Genomic DNA, 20,304 nt, shown 5'->3' with positions numbered 1-20,304 from the left:
ACTCCCAAAATGCTCAATATACGTAAAAAATGATATATAACTAAATTTTAGTTTTTTTAGTTCCAAATACTTTACGCATTTTACTATTTCTGTAGAATAAAAAATAACCGAAATAGAAACGTTTAAAATTTCAATTTTGCTGCGAGAACCATGTAACCGGGGCCATTTAACCTTTTATTTTTAAAAAAGTAAGAGGTTTAAAAGACTAATTTCAACGTTTTTTAATAGCTCTTGGAATAAACTTTTAATTAGATTTTAGATGAACCTGATATCTTAAAGATTAAAGGAGTTATTTACAAAAAAAACAACATTTTTTGGAAACATTTTTAAAAGATACATTTTGAAACATTTTTGGTGCATAAATTTTAATGGTATCAACTTGTTCGAGGGCTTATTTGATAGATATTTCTATGAACTTTGACAAATGTTTAATAATTTTATGTTATAAAATGCATCATTTTCCCGGTATTTAAGCTTGAACTTTTTAAGCTTTTCCCGGTATTTAAGATTTGGGTACTCGACGAAAGAAATATACATTCAATTACCTATAACTCACTTTCAGTTAACATTGAAAGGTTTTTCTAGTAAGGAGTTTATTTGATTTTTTATTAGCCCCAATTTTGATAATAATAACTTTTTTGTAAAAACTTATAGTTTTTGAGTTATTTATGAAAAATCGGTTAAAAACATGCATTTTTCTCAGGAAAAATTAAAATCTTTGATCTTTAATAACTCAAAAAGTTTTGATTTATTTTAATAACTTTATATAACAAATTTTGCTTATAATTTGTCCCTCTATCGAATTGTGGGATTATTTTTAATAAAATAATTGTTTCACCCCAGAGGAGGGGTGGCATCCAACCCCAGGGTAAAAGCGCAAGTGCATCCTTGAAGTATCCTCTAACCACTCACCAATTTTCATGGAAATCGATGGAGGTTCAACGAAATCGGAGGTAATAGCTCATATCCACCTTCAGTGACTGCACTACTACATATTATTACATCGATAATTAAGAGAGCAAGAATTAAAATATTTTATTGAATGTGTTTTAGCACAACACTGCTTAGGCATGTGTAATAAATTTTTTTGAAAAATAGCAGGTCAATGCAAAAGTTCTCGCTTAATTACTATGTTTATGACAGTATTCTCAGATTTTTTCAATACAGGCAGCAAAAACAGAAAATGTGACGCTTCTAATAGGCGAGCGGCAGCAACCCCTAAAATTACGTTATACCGACCACGAAAATCAAATTTAAGGTAAATGACCAATTTTAGTCATTCTTTATGTTTCCGAGGTCGCTGAATCCGAATATGAAATTTATTTTTTTTTTGAATTGGTGAAACATGTTGAAAAATCAAATTTTATGCAAAAATGCGAAAAATAAATTTTGATGTTTTTTTTCAAATTTACGTCGCTGTATCTTTGGTCGCTGTAAATATTTCCTTTTGAAAATTTTACTGTGTCATCTTTGAAGTATTTAGATAACAACGAGATTTATCCAAAATGTTTATACAGATTTAAAGAGGAGTTGTTAATTTTTAAACATTTTGTCGTCAGATTTCGTTAGTTTCATGTTTACTGAAAAAGTCGAGTGACAAACTTTTTAGTTTATAATTTTAACGAACACACTAATAAAATATAATTCATGAAGATTTTTTTTTTCGAACACACTAATAAAAAAGTTATGTGACTTTATAGACGAGCGGCACACCCCAAAATACCACGCGCCACGGTGTGGCGAATGGCTAATTTTGGTCATATTTTATGTTTTTGATGGTGCTGAAAACGAAAATTAGGTTTATTTTGAATTTTACGTGAGGGAACATCGTAAAAATCGCAATTTTACCCTAAAAATAAAAAAGAAAATTAAATCACATTTTTTGAGTTTAACTCGCTACAACGCTGTTCCATTTTAATACTTTTTTCTGAAGTTTTTATATTATATATTTCTCACTTTTCTGAAGACAATAGGAACTGTGTCAATCTGTCTGTCTTATTATAATAAAAGTTATGAATTGTTTAAATTAAAAGGTGCAGATTCCTGAACTGCAAAAGTCGCAAAAGTTGAATGACAAAATTTGCAATTTAGCTTTTTAATCCAGTTTGTGTTAAAATATAGAGTACAAAGAACAAAATGTTTTATAGAAAAAAACATGGTGCAACTTTTAATTTAAAAAAAAACGGGATTTCATTTTATTTTATTTTTAGGGTAAAATTGCGATTTTTACAATGTTCCCCATCTAAAACTCAAAATAAACCCCATTTTATTTTTTAGCACCATCAAAAACATAAAGTAAGACCAAAATTAGCCATTCACCACACAGTGGTCAGTATCTCGAGAAATAATCGTTTTGCTATTGCATATTTTGACTTGAAATTTTCCAGAAAACTTCTTCATAACTCATATTCTAATGCTGTGTTAATTAAAATTATAAACTAAAATCTTTGTCACACAACTTTTTTAAGTAAACATGAAACTAACGAAATCAGACGACAAAATGTTTAAAAATTAACAACTTTTCTTTTAATTTGTTTAAACATCTCGGACAAATTTCGTTGTTATCTAAGTTCTTCAAGGATGACACAGTAAAATTTTCAAAAGGATATATTTACAGCGACCAAACATACAGCGAGGTAAATATGAAAAATCATGAAAATTGATCTTTTGCATTTTTGCACAAAATTTGATTTTTGAACATGTTCCACCAATTCTAGATAAAAATAAACTTCATATTCGGATTCACCGCCTTCGAAAACATAAAGAATGACCAAATTTTGCCATTCACCTATCATGGTCGCTTTTTCGATTTCTAAGCCTTAAATTAGGGGTGTGCCGCTCGCTAAATTGCTGTTGATAAAAAACCATTGGGTTTAAATGCATTTAGAAACTTGCAAAATTTGTAGTAAAATAATATATGTACTTTAATTAAATGCAGTCTTACAGCTTTACCGCCTTTATATTAAACCTAGTATTGGTACGTCCATCAAAATAAACAGTATTTTGTCGGACAGAACATCCAATTATTGATTTGTTACCCTTTCATTAATAGCCCAATAAATGACCATTTTGGAGTGTAATTTCCAGGGACAACTCCGAATTGCATGAAAATTTGGATTTAGGTTCTACTTACCCTCCATTCCAAAGTTGAATGTGTCCCATTGGTTGCTTTTACTTGGGGGGTGGCAGTCACCCCTTCTGAGGGGGTGAAAAACTCGTGTTTAAAATAAGCCCGGAAATGGATAAATTGACCGATTGTAAGCAACTTTAGTTCTATAAAGTTTTTTACGTAAGTCAATACTTTTCGCGTTATTCGCAATTGCAAATGTTGATTTTTCGACAAAAAATACTACGTTTTCAGACCGTTTTTTGCAAGTAACTCAAAAAGTAAATATTTTATCAAAAAAAATATTCTAAGCAAAAGTGTAGCTTATAAAAAAAAACAAAAAAAAATGGTTTATCAGTAAAGTATATAAATTGAGAAAAAGCAAAGTTGCAGCTCATGAAAAATACGTTCTTATTCGTCTAATTCCAAATCGAATAAGTCAACGCCAAATCACCGAAAAATTAAGCACTTTTCGGGACAAGCTTATTAATATTTTTAAAGTACCTAAAAAAAGATTTATATTTGTTTTTTACAAAAGTTTATAGCACCAAAAATAAACGAGTTACACTGAAAAAAAAGTTGGCCCCTTTTTGTTGGTAAAAAAAATTATGAGAACCTCCCTCTATTTAGCACCCTAAATAAAATTAATCGTTACCGCTTTACCATTTATTTTAACTGTATGTATATTGTTTATATGATCTGTAAGTTTGATTGGCTTGAAGTGCTTATTTTTAAAAAAATTTGGTTTTATAGTAAAACAAAATTTTCTAAAAATTTGTGAAAAATTTCCTTTTTTCAAAGTAACTTAAAAAATATTAGTGATAAGAAAAATCTTAAAGAGTAAAAAAATATAGGTTTTGTTATTATAAATATGCTAGTTTCATTTTGTTTTCCGCAGGACAAAAATTGGTTAAGATATGGCTGATCAAAATTAGTGATTAGTGATTAGTGACCCGTTCAAGCTTTTTTAACTATAACCCTTTCAAAAATGAGCACTTTAAACCGGTGAGACTGACAGATAATATAAAAAATAGATAAGTAAGTAAATTGTTTGTAAAGCGGTAGCGATTAATTTCATTTGAGGAGCTAAACACGGGGAAATTTGCATGATTTTTTTACAAAAAAAAAGAGGGCCAACTTTATTTTGAGCGTAACTCGCTTATTTGTAATGCTAGAAACTTTTATGAACAATTCTAATAAAGCTTTTTATAAACATTTTAAAAAGGTTAAATAGGTTTTTCTCGAAAAGTGCTTAATTTTTCGGTGATTTCACCTTGAAATATTCGATTTGGAATTAGACGCACAAGAACGTATTTTTCATGAGCTACAACTTTGTTTTTACTCGATTGATAAACTTTACTGATACACTTTTTTTCAGTTTTTTATAAGCTAGCTACACTTTTGCTAAGGATATTTTTTTCGATCAAGTATTTACTTTTTGAGTTATTTGCGAAAAACTGCCCGAAAACGTAGTTTTTTGTCGAAAAATAAACATTTTCAATCGAAAATAACTCGAAAAGTATTGACTTACATAAACAACTCTATAGAACAAAAGTTGCTTAAAATCAGTCAATTTATCCATTTCCGGTCTTATATTGAATATATGTTTTTTCACCCCCGAGAAGGGGTGACTGTCACCCCCCAAGTAAAAGCAACCAACGGCACAATTTCAACTTTGAAGTGGAGGGTAAGTATACCTATATCCAAATTGTCATGCAATTCGGAGTTGCCCCTGAAAATTATACGGTATCGCCGTATTTCCCGTTCACTTACTGGGCTATAAACTCTCATGCAAAAATCAGACTGGTGTTTATCATCAACTGGGTATTTTAATGAGTGGAACACTAAGAACATGTCAAATGGCAGGAATTATGTTGGTTAGTAATAGCAGTCTGATTTTTGCATGGGAGTTTAAAACTTCCCCTGTTCCAGTGTTCCCGTACATCAAAGTTTGTTCGACTAGAGACCGTTAAGCTATTGACAAATTTTCAGCTTGCTATTAATCAAATTTTTTTTGGTACGCGGGATCCAGGCCTAGGAGTGTTTTTAATTGCTGTGAACGGGATAAATCTGAGACAAAAAATTTATAAATAATATTTTGCAATAAACATAATAATGTTATTAATGTACGACATAAAAGTATTATAACCATGGTTCATTGTTCCTATCAAGCAATTACAATCAGACATCATATAATAAACGATGATAAGCACGTTTATGATCATTACAGTTTGTAAGGAAGTAATTAAAACGTTAATGGGAGATAAATCATTCATCGTGATTTATTTTCATCAGTTTTGTTTGGAAGCTTGTTGTATGTATACAGGGGGTGTACCCCAAAATCCCGACAGCCAAAACCTCGACGGCCAAAATACCGACACGCCAGAATCCCGACAGACCAAAATCCCGACACGCCAGAATCCCGACAGGTTTGATAAGTTCCTTTTAACATATAATTACATTTATTTCTGGTTTTTTGTTTATGGCCATCTGTTTTTTTTTTGTTACTAAACAAAAGTATTTAGGTATTATTTAATACGAACTAATTTTCTTAATAAAATTTCTAACATGGGTATATGAATTAAATTTTTTTTGCCAATATACAGGGTGTCCCGAAAAGATTGGTCATAAATTATACCGCACATTCTGGGGTCAAAAATAGTTCGATTGAACCTAACTTACCTTAGTACAAATGTGCTCATAAAAAAAGTTACAGTTCTTTGAAGATACAAAATGAGATCAGAAACTATTGGACAAATGGATTGGATAAACGTACATGTATCATTCTCATGTCAGAAACAAAATTATAGTGAAATTTGTAGACCCCATAAAATTTTATGGGGGTTTTGTTCCCTTAAACCCACCCAAACTTTTGTGTACGTTCCAAATAATTCATTATTGTGGTACCATTAGATAAACACAACGTTTTTAAAATGTTTTTGTCTCCTATAGTTTTCTAGATAAGCCAGTTTTTATCGAGATGCGGCTTCTTTTTTAATATATTTACATAAAAATTGTCTGTGGGTTTTGCTCCTTTAAACCCCCCAAATGTTTGTGTACGTTCCAATTAAACTATTATTGTGGTACCATTAGTTAAACACAGTGTCTTTAAAACTTTTTTGTCTCTTAGTCTTTTTTTGATAAGTCACCTTTTAGGCTATTGATGTTCAAAATAAGAGAGCTAAAAGGAACTACAACGTTAACGGGATTTTATTGTCTCAACTGGGGGAAGCCTATGTTCAAAATTGGACGGATTAAAGGGCAAAAGAAGAAGAAAGAAGAATGGTCAATGGACCTCTAAATTTGAAAAAACCGCGGAGTGCTACCATATAAATGGGTGCGTTTTTGAGAAAGGGGTGAATTAGTCCCAAGGCACAGGGTGAATTGGGGTGAGTTCTATGCACTTTTGGTACAAACACGTCTACAGGAAAATTGTTCCAGGTTATATTTACTATCGAAATATCACATTTTAAAGTCAAAATTATTTTTTTTACAAAAATATATTCAAAAGAAAAGCAAGAAAAAAACACGAAAGAAAACAATTTTGTTTTTTGTCCCATAACTTTTTTCCACAGGGATATAGGTATAGGCTTTGCTTCAGCAGAAAATAACTTCCATCCTTCCTCTTTAAAACGAAGTTTGGTAAAAGTCTCTAAGATTTATAGCTTTCGAAATAGGATTTTTCAAAGTTCGCCGCGCACAGCATTTTTGGGCCATTTTCCCTATTATTTCGCAAACATTGTTCTGTAACTTTTTTTCTACGCATTTCTACGTATATGCAATGGTACATTTAGTAGAAAGAGAAGGCAATTACCTTTAAAATGCTCTATTGTATAAGATTATATGGCTCTTTTTAAGCAAGTTATGCTTTTTCAAGGTTTTATACTTTTAATGATTTTTGATATTGTTAATGATTATTTTTTAAATTTCTCATTATGACTTTTTTCTTGTACATTTAGGTATATACATTGTGGAATAAAAAAAATCTTATTTTCTTTACTGTAAAATGGAGTACTGCAAAAAATTCTAGGATTATTTTCAAACAAGATATCCTTAGGATATCCAAGAATATCAATAATTTGAGAAATATAATTTATAAATGTTTTTAATTTGATCAATTAGAAGAATGTAATTGCATAGTATAACACAATTTTTAATTCCAAATAACTTTTCTTAATAACACTTTTCGATATTGTGAAATATAAAGGTACTTTACTCTTGAGCGAAATTCATATTTTTTAACATACCTCGTACACTATTGAAAAAATTTTGTATCTGATGATTGCATCGTGGGTTGTTGACTATGCAGAGCATTTTATAAAGAATAATTTTTTTGTCATAAAGTTAATAATAAAAAAGTTTTCCATATGGTTCCAACTTAGTGGGACGTATTGCATGTGTATATGTCACATTTTGAAAAAGCATATATTGTTTAACAATAGTCCTACAATTTTTTCAATACACCATTTTAAAGTAAATAAAATAAGCTTTCTTTTTGAAGTTATACTTCTTTAGGCGCGATTGAGATTGAGGGTGAATTTATATTGATCTGCGCGCATGCGCACACCGACAGTATGGTATTAGTCGTTATAAGGGCTCTGATTGGGTGTTGAAATGATCTGTCAATAATAAATAATTGTTCAATATGAAGGTAAACAAATGTATAATATATTAGTTTTATTGTTGTGAGGACAGAAACAAAAAGGTTTATAATTGTAGTGACATTTAAATAGTTTTTAAAAGCAACAGGTACGTAATATTTGTAAATGTATCATAGGTACCTACCTATTTGAACCTACCAAAATACATAGTATGTAATACTTTTATTTACATAATTTCATTACCATCAAAATTTCTATCAATGTTCACCTAATATATTGTTTTCTTACTCTATGTTTTGTTGTATTTTTTCAATTCTAAATCATTTCAATTCAAAATTAAAATAATTTAATTTAATTCAAAAATGTCAAAGCTTAATCCGTTTAGTTAGTCAATCTTCGCACATAATGACACATTGCCTCCGTGGCGAAGCGTTTAAGGCGAATGAACCCCAATATACCAACCGGGCTGATAGCTGGTTCGAATCCCAATAAAAACTTTTATTTTTTTATTTTGTTTCATACATTTTATGATTGTAAGTATATTTATTATATAATTTATTTTATTTTCAGAAAATACGTATCTAGTTAAAAAATTTTCCGACAATTAATGTTCAGAAATAATTTGTGGCATTTTTAATGTGTTTGTGTGTGTTTTATTCTTTTATTATTTTAATTTTTGGCACTGTTTTAATAAAAATATTTGAGAAGTAGTAAGTATAAATTAGTTTAATATTTAAATAAAATATAAATAAAAAATATATTAATTTCGTTTAAATCATATAATAGAAGTATAAGTTCTTACGTGCGTACAAAGTACACACACATTCTTTTTTTATTGTTGTTCTGAAACGTTAAATATTAAATAATAAAATTTTTATTAAATAGAAACGTTAATAAAATCATTTTTATGTAAAATTGTGGCTTATTTCCCATTTGAATATTCTTTTTTTATTGTACACTGTATATACCTAAATATACAATAAAAAAGTTATAATGAGAAATTTAAAAATAAAAGCTCTCAATTGGCATCTCGTTTGCCATTTTGTCTTTTCTAATAACGGAAGAGTCAAATTCATTGATGGAATCGAATCTTATGATTGCATATATTAATAATATAGGTATGCAAAGTCCGCATATAGTGTGCTACTGTTTTATAAACAAAATGGCGTACGAAAATCGTGTTTTTTTTCAATTTTTGCTCTATAGCTCCAAAGATTTTAACTTTACACCAAAAACACCCAAATAAAAATTCACCGTAATTAAATTCTGCATAGAGACGTGTTTTTCCCGATTTACTTCGACGAAAATTTTTCCCGGAAAATGCGGGTGTTTCCAACAAAATCTTTAATTTTCAACTGAAATTTTAGATAAGTAATTGTTTATCAATAATTAAATAACTTGGTAATATAAAAGCTCTTTTCGTATAGAGTATAATTCCGGAAGCCGATAGAAATTGAATGAACAGTTTAGCAACAATTGAATTGTTAATTAAAAATTTACGGTCACTATAATAACCACAATAATTATAATACATAAGAATAACTATGATTTTTGTATAAAAGAGATACAACCGGTCAAAGTTAACCGGCATTTACGGCAAAGATATAAAAATAGGATCATAATTTTTGAACCATCACCTTTTCATTTTGGTCATCTTTCTTCACACCAATTTTCATATCTTTAAAGTACTCATAACATATATTATTATAATCAAAACTATCGATACTACGAGTGAAAATTGCCAAAAACAGCAAAATTCCAATCAAAAATTAGGTTGGATAAAATGTAATCTCAAAGTTCAACATCGGTATACGTTAAAAAAATGCATTTTCTCGGCTTCCCATACAGCAATTTTCCTCATTCTTTTTTTGTTCCCAAGTAACTCGAGTAGTGCCATCTAACTAACACATAATTAAATGTCAAACTTGCTCTTGTTTTGTTATAACAGATTAATTTATTTATAAGAAAAGAAAACTACATATTTTTTCCAGTTGTAGACTTTTTTTAGATAAACTTATTACAAGTGTACCTTTTAACGTTAAGAACACAAATATTCTCATTTGAAAACTGTATAATTATTTAAACAGTCTTTATTTAAACGAATTAAAAATTTTTGTTATAATAAATAAATTAATCTATTATAACAAAACAAAAGCAACTGTGACATTTAATAATGCGTTAGTTAGATGGCTCTACTCGAGTTACTTGGAAACAAAACAAAAGAATGAAAAAAATTGCTTCATGGGAAGCCGGGAAAATGCATTTTTTTAACGTAAACCGATTTTGAACTTTGAGATTACATTTTCTCCAACCTAATTTTTGATTGGAATTTTGCTATTTTTGGTAATTTTCACTCGTAATATCGATAGTTTTTAATATAATAATATATGTTATGAGTACTTTAAAGATATGAAAATTGGTGTGGAGATAGAGGACCAAAATAAAAACGTGATGGTTCGAAAATAATTATGATTCTATTGTTTATATCTTTACCGTAAATGTCGGTCAACTTTGACCGGTTGTATCTCAGGAACCACTCATCACAATTTAACGTTTTTTCTTTTAAAAGAAGCGCCCTGCTATTTTTTTTTCCAATACCGTTTTCAGAATTTAATTTAATTTAATATTTCCCGAGAGATTCTATTTGTTTATATGCCAAAAAATTGTTTATAATTTTAAAATATTCCTGAGGCCACTTAAATAGTCCAATTTCGATTCTGTAAATTACATTAGATAGGTACAGTTTCTTTTTATACAAAAATCATAGTTATTCTTATGTATCCTAATTATTGTGGTTATTATAGCGACCGTAAATTCTTAATTAACAATTCAATTGTTGCTAAACTGTTCATTCAATTTCCATCGGCTTCTGGAATTATAATCTATACGAAAAGAGCTTTTATATTACCAAGTTTTTTAATTATTGATAAACAATTACTTATCTAAAATTTTAGATGAAAATTAAAGATTTTGTTGGAAAAACCCGCATTTTCGGGGGAAAATTTTTGTCGAAGTAATTTGGGAAAAACACGCCTCTGTGCAGAATTTAATTACGGTGAATTTGTATTTGGGTATTTTTGGTGTAAAGTTAAAATCTTTAAAGCTATAGAGCAAAAATTGAAAAAAACACAATTTTCGGGCCCCATTTTGTTTATAAAAAAGTAGCACACTATCTGCGAACTTTGCATACCTATATTATTAATATATACAATCATAAGATTCGATTCCAGCAATAAAATTGCTGGTAAATACCTTTCCCCAAAAATGGCCTATTCTCCGATAATCTGCCCAGACGATAAGTGCGTTTAGAACAAAAAACACCGGAATAAATCGATTTTTAAAGCATATCGACTATCGACTTTTTGCATAATGTTTGGGATGATGTCAATAAAAAAGTCATGCTGAGTAATCCGTATCTCTGTTTTGCATCAATTTAGTATCAGAAAGCCTCGAAATTCGAGAAGATGACATGCATAGCAGTCACCCTCTTCACTAGGTGCTTCGGGGGTCGGTTTTGATTATTGTGTTCAACGATCACAAAAACCCCCAAGTAATCTATTTACATGCCGAAAACCTCAATACTTCAGATGACGTGCCTTAGTATATAGTGACACTTGGCACCAGGTGTTCCGTGTGGTCAATTTTGATGCTCTCTTCGCGTTCAGCGACCCCAAAACCCCCCGAGTAACAAAATCTGGCCCTTAATGTACTGCATTTACAGTGCATTTTATGCACTGCAATTGTGCATTTCCATCCATTTTTCTGTTGTAGACTTTTTTCCTGGCATCATCCCGAACCCAATGCAAAAAGTTGTAAGTCGATAGGTGCTGAATTTAAAAATCTATTTAATTTTTCCTAAATGCCTTATAGGGCAGTCAATGAGAGTATTTGGCTCCGAATTCCAACCTACTACATCGATTTACTTGATATTTTCACAGTAAGTAGGGAATAGCTCAATAAACAAAGTCTACCCTATGCCGATGTGCGCTTTTATCTTGGGGGTGGTTCCCACCCCTTCTCGGGGGTGAAAAATGTTTTGGTTAATATAGCCACGGAAGAGGCTATAGAACATAATTTTAAGCAAAAACTGTTCTATAATTATTTTTTGAAAACTCAATACTTTTTGAGTTATTCGTGGTTGAAAATTGGCCATTTTCATTGAAAAAGGACACCTTTTCGGACGGATTTTTGCGAATACCTTAAAAACTATGCATCTAACAAAAAAAACTATATAAAATATTTCTATAGGTTATAAACAACAAAGAGATTCGTTCCTTCATAAATCTTCTAGTTAAAATACAAAGAGGGATATGGTAGGTAAGAAGAGTTTATTTCCTGCATGCTCAAATCGGTGTATTCAACTTGAAATAACAGAGAAACTGTCGATTTTAGATGTATAATGATACTAATAACTTTTGTAGTGCTTGAAAAGACCTTTAGAATGAGTAATACTAAATGTCGATTTCATTCAAACTAAGCGAGATACTCTGCAAAAAAGTTGATGGCTAATGTATTTTAAGGGGAAATGAGAAGTATATTTAACCCCTCATTTATCAGAATTTAAATACATCGTTTTCAAAAGTTGAATGGGTTGCATGTGAGAGTTCATTTTAAATGAAGAAGAAGACAGACGTACTCTCAATCATTTAATTGTGTACTTCCGACGACCGGTTTCGCTCTCTATAGGTTGCAGAGCATCCAGCATCATCAGGTCAACGGTTACAAGTCACTAAATGCTACAAATAAAACCAGAGTTAGAACAATGTCTGGTTATAAAAGATGCTAAAGATCCATAAGATCAAGCCAATGTTGAACAACATACATAAAATAGTAAAAACAGCAGACAAATACATATGCATGTAAAAAAGGGGGGGGGCAGTAACAAACGTCCCCAAGCTCACAAACACATGCAGATGTATACTGTCAACAATCATGCAATTATACCGTGTCGTACTTACATTCGGATACAAGGAGCTATAACCTCATTATTCCATAACATGATGTTTCTGCTTAAGTTATGCCAACGGGATATGGTGGAAAAGACGGAGAATGTTACAAAGGTAAACAAAGGTAAACAAGTTTATAGTATTTGGGATTTCTTGAGGGTGAAGAGATAGTTGTTGAGAGACAACCAACAAATCTGTGTCTATTCTTGTGTTAGTGAAGTAAAGTAGTGGATGTCATATATACAATTTTTTAAAATGTTTACTGTTTACAAAAATTTTTTGGAGGTTTTATTGGTTTTAAAGATTTATATTTTTACTTATTAAAGAATTTGTTTTTATTATTTTATTTATATTTATTAACAGAATTCAGAATACATCGTTTTCCTTCTAAAATACTTTTTATTATAGTGCTATTTCTATGTTCAAAAAGTTGGACTGGATTAAAATGAATGGTTTTTGAAAAAAATAAGATCAAATTATAGAGCGCATTTTTAAATTTTCTTAAAAATCTTCCTTTTCCTCCATGTAACTCGAAAAAGATAAGAGATACGAAAAAGATACCACACAAAAATGTAGGGCGTTTTCAGATAAAAATTTTCTGTTTATTTTTCATTACTGTATCTCTTATCATTTTCAAGTTACATGGAGAAAAAGGAAGGTTTTTAAGAAAATTTAAAAATGCGCTCTATAATTTGATCTTTTTTTTTTCAAAAACCATTCATTTTAAACCCGTCCAGTTTTTTGAACATCGAAGTAACACTATAATAAAAGGTATTGGATGGGGGTTAAAATTACTTCTCATTTTTTCTTAAAATACATTAGTTATCAATTTAGTTTGCAGAATATCTCGCTTAGTTTTAATATAATGGACCTTTAATATAGCCCACTTTAAAGATATTTTCAAGCACTACAAAATGTATTTGTAGCATTATACACCTAAAATCGACCGTTTCTCCGTTATTTCGAGTTGAATACACCAATTTAAAAATGTACAAAAAAACAAACTATTTTCACCTACCATATTTCTTTTTGTATTATAACTAGAAGATTTATGAAGGCAAGTGTCTCTTATTTTTTTTATAACCTACAAAAATGTTTAATATAGTTTTTTTAGTTAGATACATAGTTTTTAAGGTATTCGCAAAAAACCGTTCGAAATCTTCAACCACGAATATCTCAAAAACTATTGGGTTTTCAAAAAAAAATTATAGAACAGTTTTTGCTTAGAATTAGGTTCACTAGCGAATTCCATGGTAATTTTAACCAAAAAATTTACACCCCCGAGAAGGGGTGGGAACCACCCCCAAGATAAAAGCACATGTCGGCATAGGGTAGACTTTGAACTAGGAGATAAGTAGAGGCTAGGCCCAAAATTTCATTAAAATCCATGCAGTAGGATAGAATTCGGAGGTAATATTATATTCTTGCTCCCATTGACTGGCGTATTAGTTTATAGAAAATGTATAAAAATGCATTCAAAGATCTTTTTATGTCTAATTCCATCTTAGGAAATAGGAAATATTCTTGAACATCTGCAGATTCTTCCGTAACTATTTTTATCCTAAATTAATTGAGGTAAAAAGCAAAAATCTCTCTACCGTAAAATTAAAACAGAGCATAGAATTGGTAATTGGAACACTGTTAGTGGTTTATCTATTAAGGTTACCTATTGATGACTTGCAACCTCGGAAGTTACAAATTTTGTATAAAGTTAAAGGGAAGTCAATTTTTATCTTAATATAATCACTGCTCTTAATCATAAATATTTAGTTTAATATAATAAAAAGTGTTTTGTGATGGCTAAGAAATCTATTGCCATGCTGTCGGTGATTAAAAGGTATTTACTGTAAAATTAAAATTTTAAAAATACACTGCGCACCAAAATTAACTCATAATAATTATTATAATTTCAGTCGTAATGAAAAATGTTTTGTTTGTTCTTTGATTCTTTAAGGTTGCTTCTAGAACAACTGAAATAAAAAACTTTTCTTTTTTTACGAAGAATATATTGCGATAAAACTACCTAACATCACAAAAAAATGACCGAATTAAAAATTTTTAAAGTTCAAGAAAATTAAACTAGCAGCAAGAGTATTCCCTTCTCTGGCATTTATTACTGCTTCACAACGATCTCTCATACTGAAAAATAGTGTTATTTCATCTTAGTGTTCTTATTTCAGTTTGATAGTTAATTTCAACTCATTGCAAAAAAAGTTTACTTACTAATATGTTTGGAGCATTAGGTAGTTGACTTGAGGTAGTCATCTGCCTACGATGTCCCAAACCTGTTCTACTGAGTTGAGGTCAGGGCTTCTCACAGGCCACACCATGGCAGGAATTCCATATTCCTGACGATATAGCTACACAATTCTTACAATTTGTGGCCTGGTATTATCTTGCATAATCATTAAGTTATCTCCAGTAAATGGTACAAAGGGCACGACATACTCTTCTTAAATATCTGTAATGTACCTGTGTGATGTAAGCCGCCCGTGATTTATTTTAACTAACTCCGTATTACCCTCCAGAATAATCCCACCCCATACCATTACCGAGCCGCCAGCATACTGTACACTCCCTACAGTGTTACACTGTAGGGTTCCTCAATCCTTCTGTATACTCTGTTCCGCCTGTCATCAGAAAAAGACAGTTTTTTTTTTTTAAATATTCTTCGCAATCGTTATAATTCCAAACAACATATTCACGAGCAAGATGCAATCTTTGATTTCTATGATCTCTGGTCCTGGTCAATAATGGACCAGTGGGCGCCCTTCCAGGGCGCAGGTCATTTGCGGCAAGTCTTCTCTTTATAATTTTTTTTATTCTAAAGTTATAACGATCTAATAATGCATTTTCTCTGTAGAGAAGTACTGGTAACAAACCTTTGTGTCGGTGTTCGAATTGTCAATACTTCCAGTAACAGTATAACTTGACTCTTGAAATGGTTGACTGAGTGACATTAAACCGTTCAGTGAATTCAACTTGACGGTATCATTCTTCGAGAAGAGTAGCGATTCTAATACAGTCACTTTCTGACAAATTTCGATTTTCTTACTGCTGGTGGTTAATTTCAAATGAAAAGACAATAAACTTGAAAAACGCCTTTGAACATTCAGCACTACGTATTCCAACTCGATTAAATTTGAATTAAAATGAAGCACAACTATTAATTTGTGTGCAAAAAATGATAAAAATATCAGCGTTTATTACCGTTCTTTCGATAAATTTTTCAATATACCTGAGGCAACAATAACTTATTATGTATTACAAATATGGAAACATTAAAATTATTATTTGATTTACCAGGATTTGCGTTAATTTTGGCGCACAGTATATTTGTTTTTTTGACATCTACACATTTCTAAAAACAATCCTACCAATGGACTTCTTGTATGGAAGTTAGTATATAGTCCTTTTCATAAGCATTTTTCAGTGCGTCACAAAGGATAGAAAAAAGGTAAGTCCGTGATAATACACATTTATAACATTTATTCTAACATGACATTTTAGTTAAATCTGACAGTTGTCACATTTTATTTGCAATTTGGCATAAAAGCAAATCAATTGTGTTTATTGCATTTATAAAATGGTATTTTCTTTGATTTGTATAGTCTTATAAATTGCACAGATTATATTCGTAGATATATTATTAATTTGTAAATATTTTTTTTTCAAATATTTTTTTTTTCGATTATAGCGCCATCTATATGGACAACTAGAATAAATGTTATAAATGTCTCTAATCACAGATGTGCCTTTTTTTCTGTCACATAAAATTTAATGAGTTAGAAAGAAATCGAAAAACTGTGACGCACTGAAAGATGCTCATGAGAAAAAGTTTACCTATTTGTAAATACGTTACTCAAAAATAAATATGAATTAAAATTTTTGCCCCAACAATTATTTTCATAAGTTTTCGTTTTAAAAATCTTTTAGTAATATTTTAATATTTTCTAAATATTATTAATAATGCTATTAGGATCGAAAACTTCATCTTTTAATTGCCAGATGACGCTAGTCACCTAATATTTTCACTTCAGTTGCAATGGGTGGGAAAACCTCTCAGTACAGATCAATTAGGATATGGAGAACAAGCCTACGTTCTTTCCGATGAGGCTCCAATAAGAGCCGAAAATCGCGATTAAAGGGACTGGACTGTGCTCCGTATTCTAATTGAAAAGTAAGATTGTTTTGCCTTCGCATTGCAACTGAATTAAAAATAAAATTTTTATTTTATTTTTATATTGATCTTTACTTCTTCGAGTAACTAGATCCATTTTCTGTTGGAATTTACCAGCTGAACAGACGGGGTCGTGAATTGTAAGTTTTTTGAATTCTCTCTTGTCTTCTTCGCTTCAGCATCGATTTGGCTTGCAAATTTTAGAAGCCTTGGAGGTGTTACCAAGGAAATGGACCAATAAGTTTTCGTTTTAAAAATCTTTTAGTAATATTTTAATATTTTCTAAATATTATTAATAATGCTATTAGGATCGAAAACTTCATCTTTTAATTGCCAGATGACGCTAGTCACCTAATATTTTCACTTCAGTTGCAATGGGTGGGAAAACCTCTCAGTACGGATCAATTGGGATATGGAGAACAAGCCTACGTTCTTTCCGATGAGGCTCCAATAAGAGCCGAAAATCGCGATTAAAGGGACTGGACTGTGCTCCGTATTCTAATTGAAAAGTAAGATTGTTTTGCCTACGCATTGCAACTGAATTAAAAATAAAATTTTTATTTTATAATTATTTTCATGTTAAATACATATATTTTCAGGTATAAAGCATTATACAGGGTGATCATAAAGTCACCTGACAAACGAAGACCAGAGATTCCTCAAATAATTTGAAGACAATTTAACAAAATTCATCTAGTTCTAAGGTAGCTAGAACTCTTTGAAGATGGTGCCTTTTGATTAGGTTTTTTTTAAATCTCCAGAACACTTGTATTTAGAAAAATGAAAACTGTTACGCCATATTTCAGAGATAAATCGATTCCATTAATTTCAAATTTCTAGTACCGGTCATAGCTGTCCGTTTTAGGTAGGGGTAGGACAACGGTAATTTCATCGCATAATTTTTTTGTCTTTAACTTTTAAACATTTATGACACTGAGATATTAAATTTTAAGATATTCTAGTAATCCTAGAATACTTCTAGATACTCTTGCTTTAAGGTAGGAGACACCGTTTTCTAAACGAATTGATTTTAAAATTTTTGGTTTTTGAATTTGAAAAAAATTTGAAACCAATTTTCAAAAAAAAATAGTATATTTTGCCGACTTAAAGCAAGAGAAACTTTTAATTTCTCAGTGTTTAATAATCTTAAACTAATAGTTTAGAGCTGGAATCAAACATCATCTATCCGGACAGAGGCAGGAGAATCCGATGATATCAAAATCAAACGTGGGGTCCGTCAGGGATGTATACTATCACCACTGCTATTTAACATCTACTCTGAGAAAATCTTTCAAGAAGCAGTGGATGATGTTGAAGCCGAAATTCGAATTAACGGAGAATGTATCAATAACATAAGATACGCAGACGACATGGTGGTATTCGCTGACAGTTCTGAAGCCCTCCAGAAGTTAGTGAACAGAATCGCAGAAGTCAGTCAGAGATACTGACTTTCACTATACACTAAGAAAACAAAATGTATGATGATCTCTAAGAATGAACAGCAATTTGGATGAATCAGTGTGAATGGTCAACAAATAGAAAGGGTAAAAACATACACCTGCTTTGGTACGAACGTCAATGAAAATTGGGACCATTCCATAGAAATCAAATGTAGGATAGAGAAAGCAAGATCTGCATTTCAAAAAATGGCAAAGTTATTCAAATGTCATGATTTGTCGATACCCAAAATTGAGGCGTTTGAAATGTGGCTTTATTGTCGAATTCTGAAGATCTTATACCGATCACATTACTAATCAGGGTGTTTTGCTGAGAATGCAAAAAAAATGTCAATCAAAATAAAAACAGCCAAAATCGAATAACTCGGTCACATTATGAGGAACAGTGAAAGATATGGACTGCTGCAACTAATCTTGCAGGGATAAGTAGAAGAAAAGCGAGGACCAGGAAGGTGAAAAATCTACGTACGTGGTTCAACACAACCACTACAAATCTTTTTAGAGCAGCAGTGTTCAAAGCACGGATTGCCATGATGGTCGCCAACATCCGAAACGGATAGGCACTACAAGAAGAAGACGAAACTAATAGTGTTAAAAATGCTTAAAAATCTCAAAAAAGCTAAGCGATAAAATAATATTCGTTGACCTACCCAAAACAGACGCATGTGACCAGTATTAGAAATTCGCAATTAATAAAATCGATTCATCTCTGGAAGATAAATACACGTACCAGCTTTTGTTTTTCTAGATAGCTTTTTTGAATTATTTTTTTAAATTCAAAAATCGAAAAATTTTAAATAGCAATTGCACGAGAGCTCTAAAATTATCGATTTGTTTCCCGAGTGACACTTTGGCAGTTTAAATTTCACAAGTCGATAATAATTTTAGAGATCGAATTTAATTCGCTGAGATTATTTCATCAATAAAATTGTCTTTTTAAATTATTTTAAGCAATATTTTATTGATATCTTCAGCTGAATATTTGCTAAACCTGTTTCTTATTATTCTCTGTGACAGGTTGTAAAACATTAATTGCCATTAATGTCACTAAATGTTCATTTTTGCGTAGTAACGAAGGGCATCTTTGCGTAGTAACGAAGGGCATTTTTGTCGATTTTAAAGCTGCATATGACAGTGTCTTAAGACCAAGTCTCTACAACGCTATGAATGAGTTAGGAATTCCAAAAAAACTCATATGTATGATAAAAGTGACAATGGCGAAGATGATATCAGCAGTAAAAATTCAAAACGACTCGTCAACCCCATTTGAAATACATAGGGGGTTAAGGCAGGGACATGCGCTGGCGTCTCAACTTTTGAATGTAGCATTAGAAAAGGTAGTACGAGACGCTAATATAAATAGGGGAACAATATTCAATAGATCTGTCAAAATTCTAGCATATGCAGACGACGTGGACATTATAACAAGAATCAGAGCGAGAACTGCGGAAATCCTAACCGAGCTAGTAGCAGCAGCAGAACGAATGGGGTTACATATAAATCGAAATAAAACCAAATTCATGGCGACTAACACAAACACAAGAGCTGGAAATGTTGACGCAGATCTAATCATCAATGACCAAAACTTCGAAGCGGTCAAAGAGTTCCTATATTTAGGGACATCGGTTAACCCCAATAATAACACATCAGGGGAAATAAAAAGACGAATAATAATTGCAAACAGGTGTTATCATAGTCTATCAAAGTACTAAGCTAACCAAGGTCTGTCTCAAAAAACTCGTATAAGACTGTATAGAACATTGATAGTCCCCGTCCTCACAAAATATGGATCGCATATTAGGCATGACGAGGCATGGACGCTAACTAAAACAGATGAATGCGCTCTATCGATTTTTGAAAGAAAGGTGCTACGTAAGATATTCGGAGCGGTCTGTGAGAACGGAATATGGAGGCGTAGATATAACTTTGAACTGCAGAATATCTACAAGAATACGTTTGGTGGAAAATATATTATCACTATAATTAAGCGAAACCGCCTGCAGTGGCCAGGACA

The 20,304-nt window shown here is 31.1% G+C and overlaps 1 protein-coding gene across 4 annotated transcripts in view; it reads left to right on the top strand.

Annotated features, from left to right (window-relative positions):
• LOC126881213 (prestin-like) overlaps nt 1–20,304 on the top strand; it is a 308,541-nt gene that overhangs the window by 139,638 nt on the left and 148,599 nt on the right. The window contains exon 1 of one of the 4 annotated variants that reach the window (XM_050645318.1): nt 5,419–5,535. The exons of the other annotated variants lie outside the window; for them this stretch is intronic. Coding sequence (XP_050501275.1) covers nt 5,423–5,535 — 113 coding nt within the window. The 5' untranslated portion in view covers nt 5,419–5,422. Of the gene's footprint in view, nt 1–5,418; nt 5,536–20,304 lie in introns of those variants that run through there. 4 annotated transcript variants of the gene reach the window in all.

The sequence above is a fragment of the Diabrotica virgifera genome, chromosome 3 (assembly GCF_917563875.1).
Source record: "Diabrotica virgifera virgifera chromosome 3, PGI_DIABVI_V3a".
In the NCBI taxonomy this organism is placed as follows: domain Eukaryota; kingdom Metazoa; phylum Arthropoda; class Insecta; order Coleoptera; family Chrysomelidae; genus Diabrotica; species Diabrotica virgifera.
Note: the sequence above shows the minus strand (reverse complement) of the source record. Positions and strands in the feature narration are given on the sequence as shown.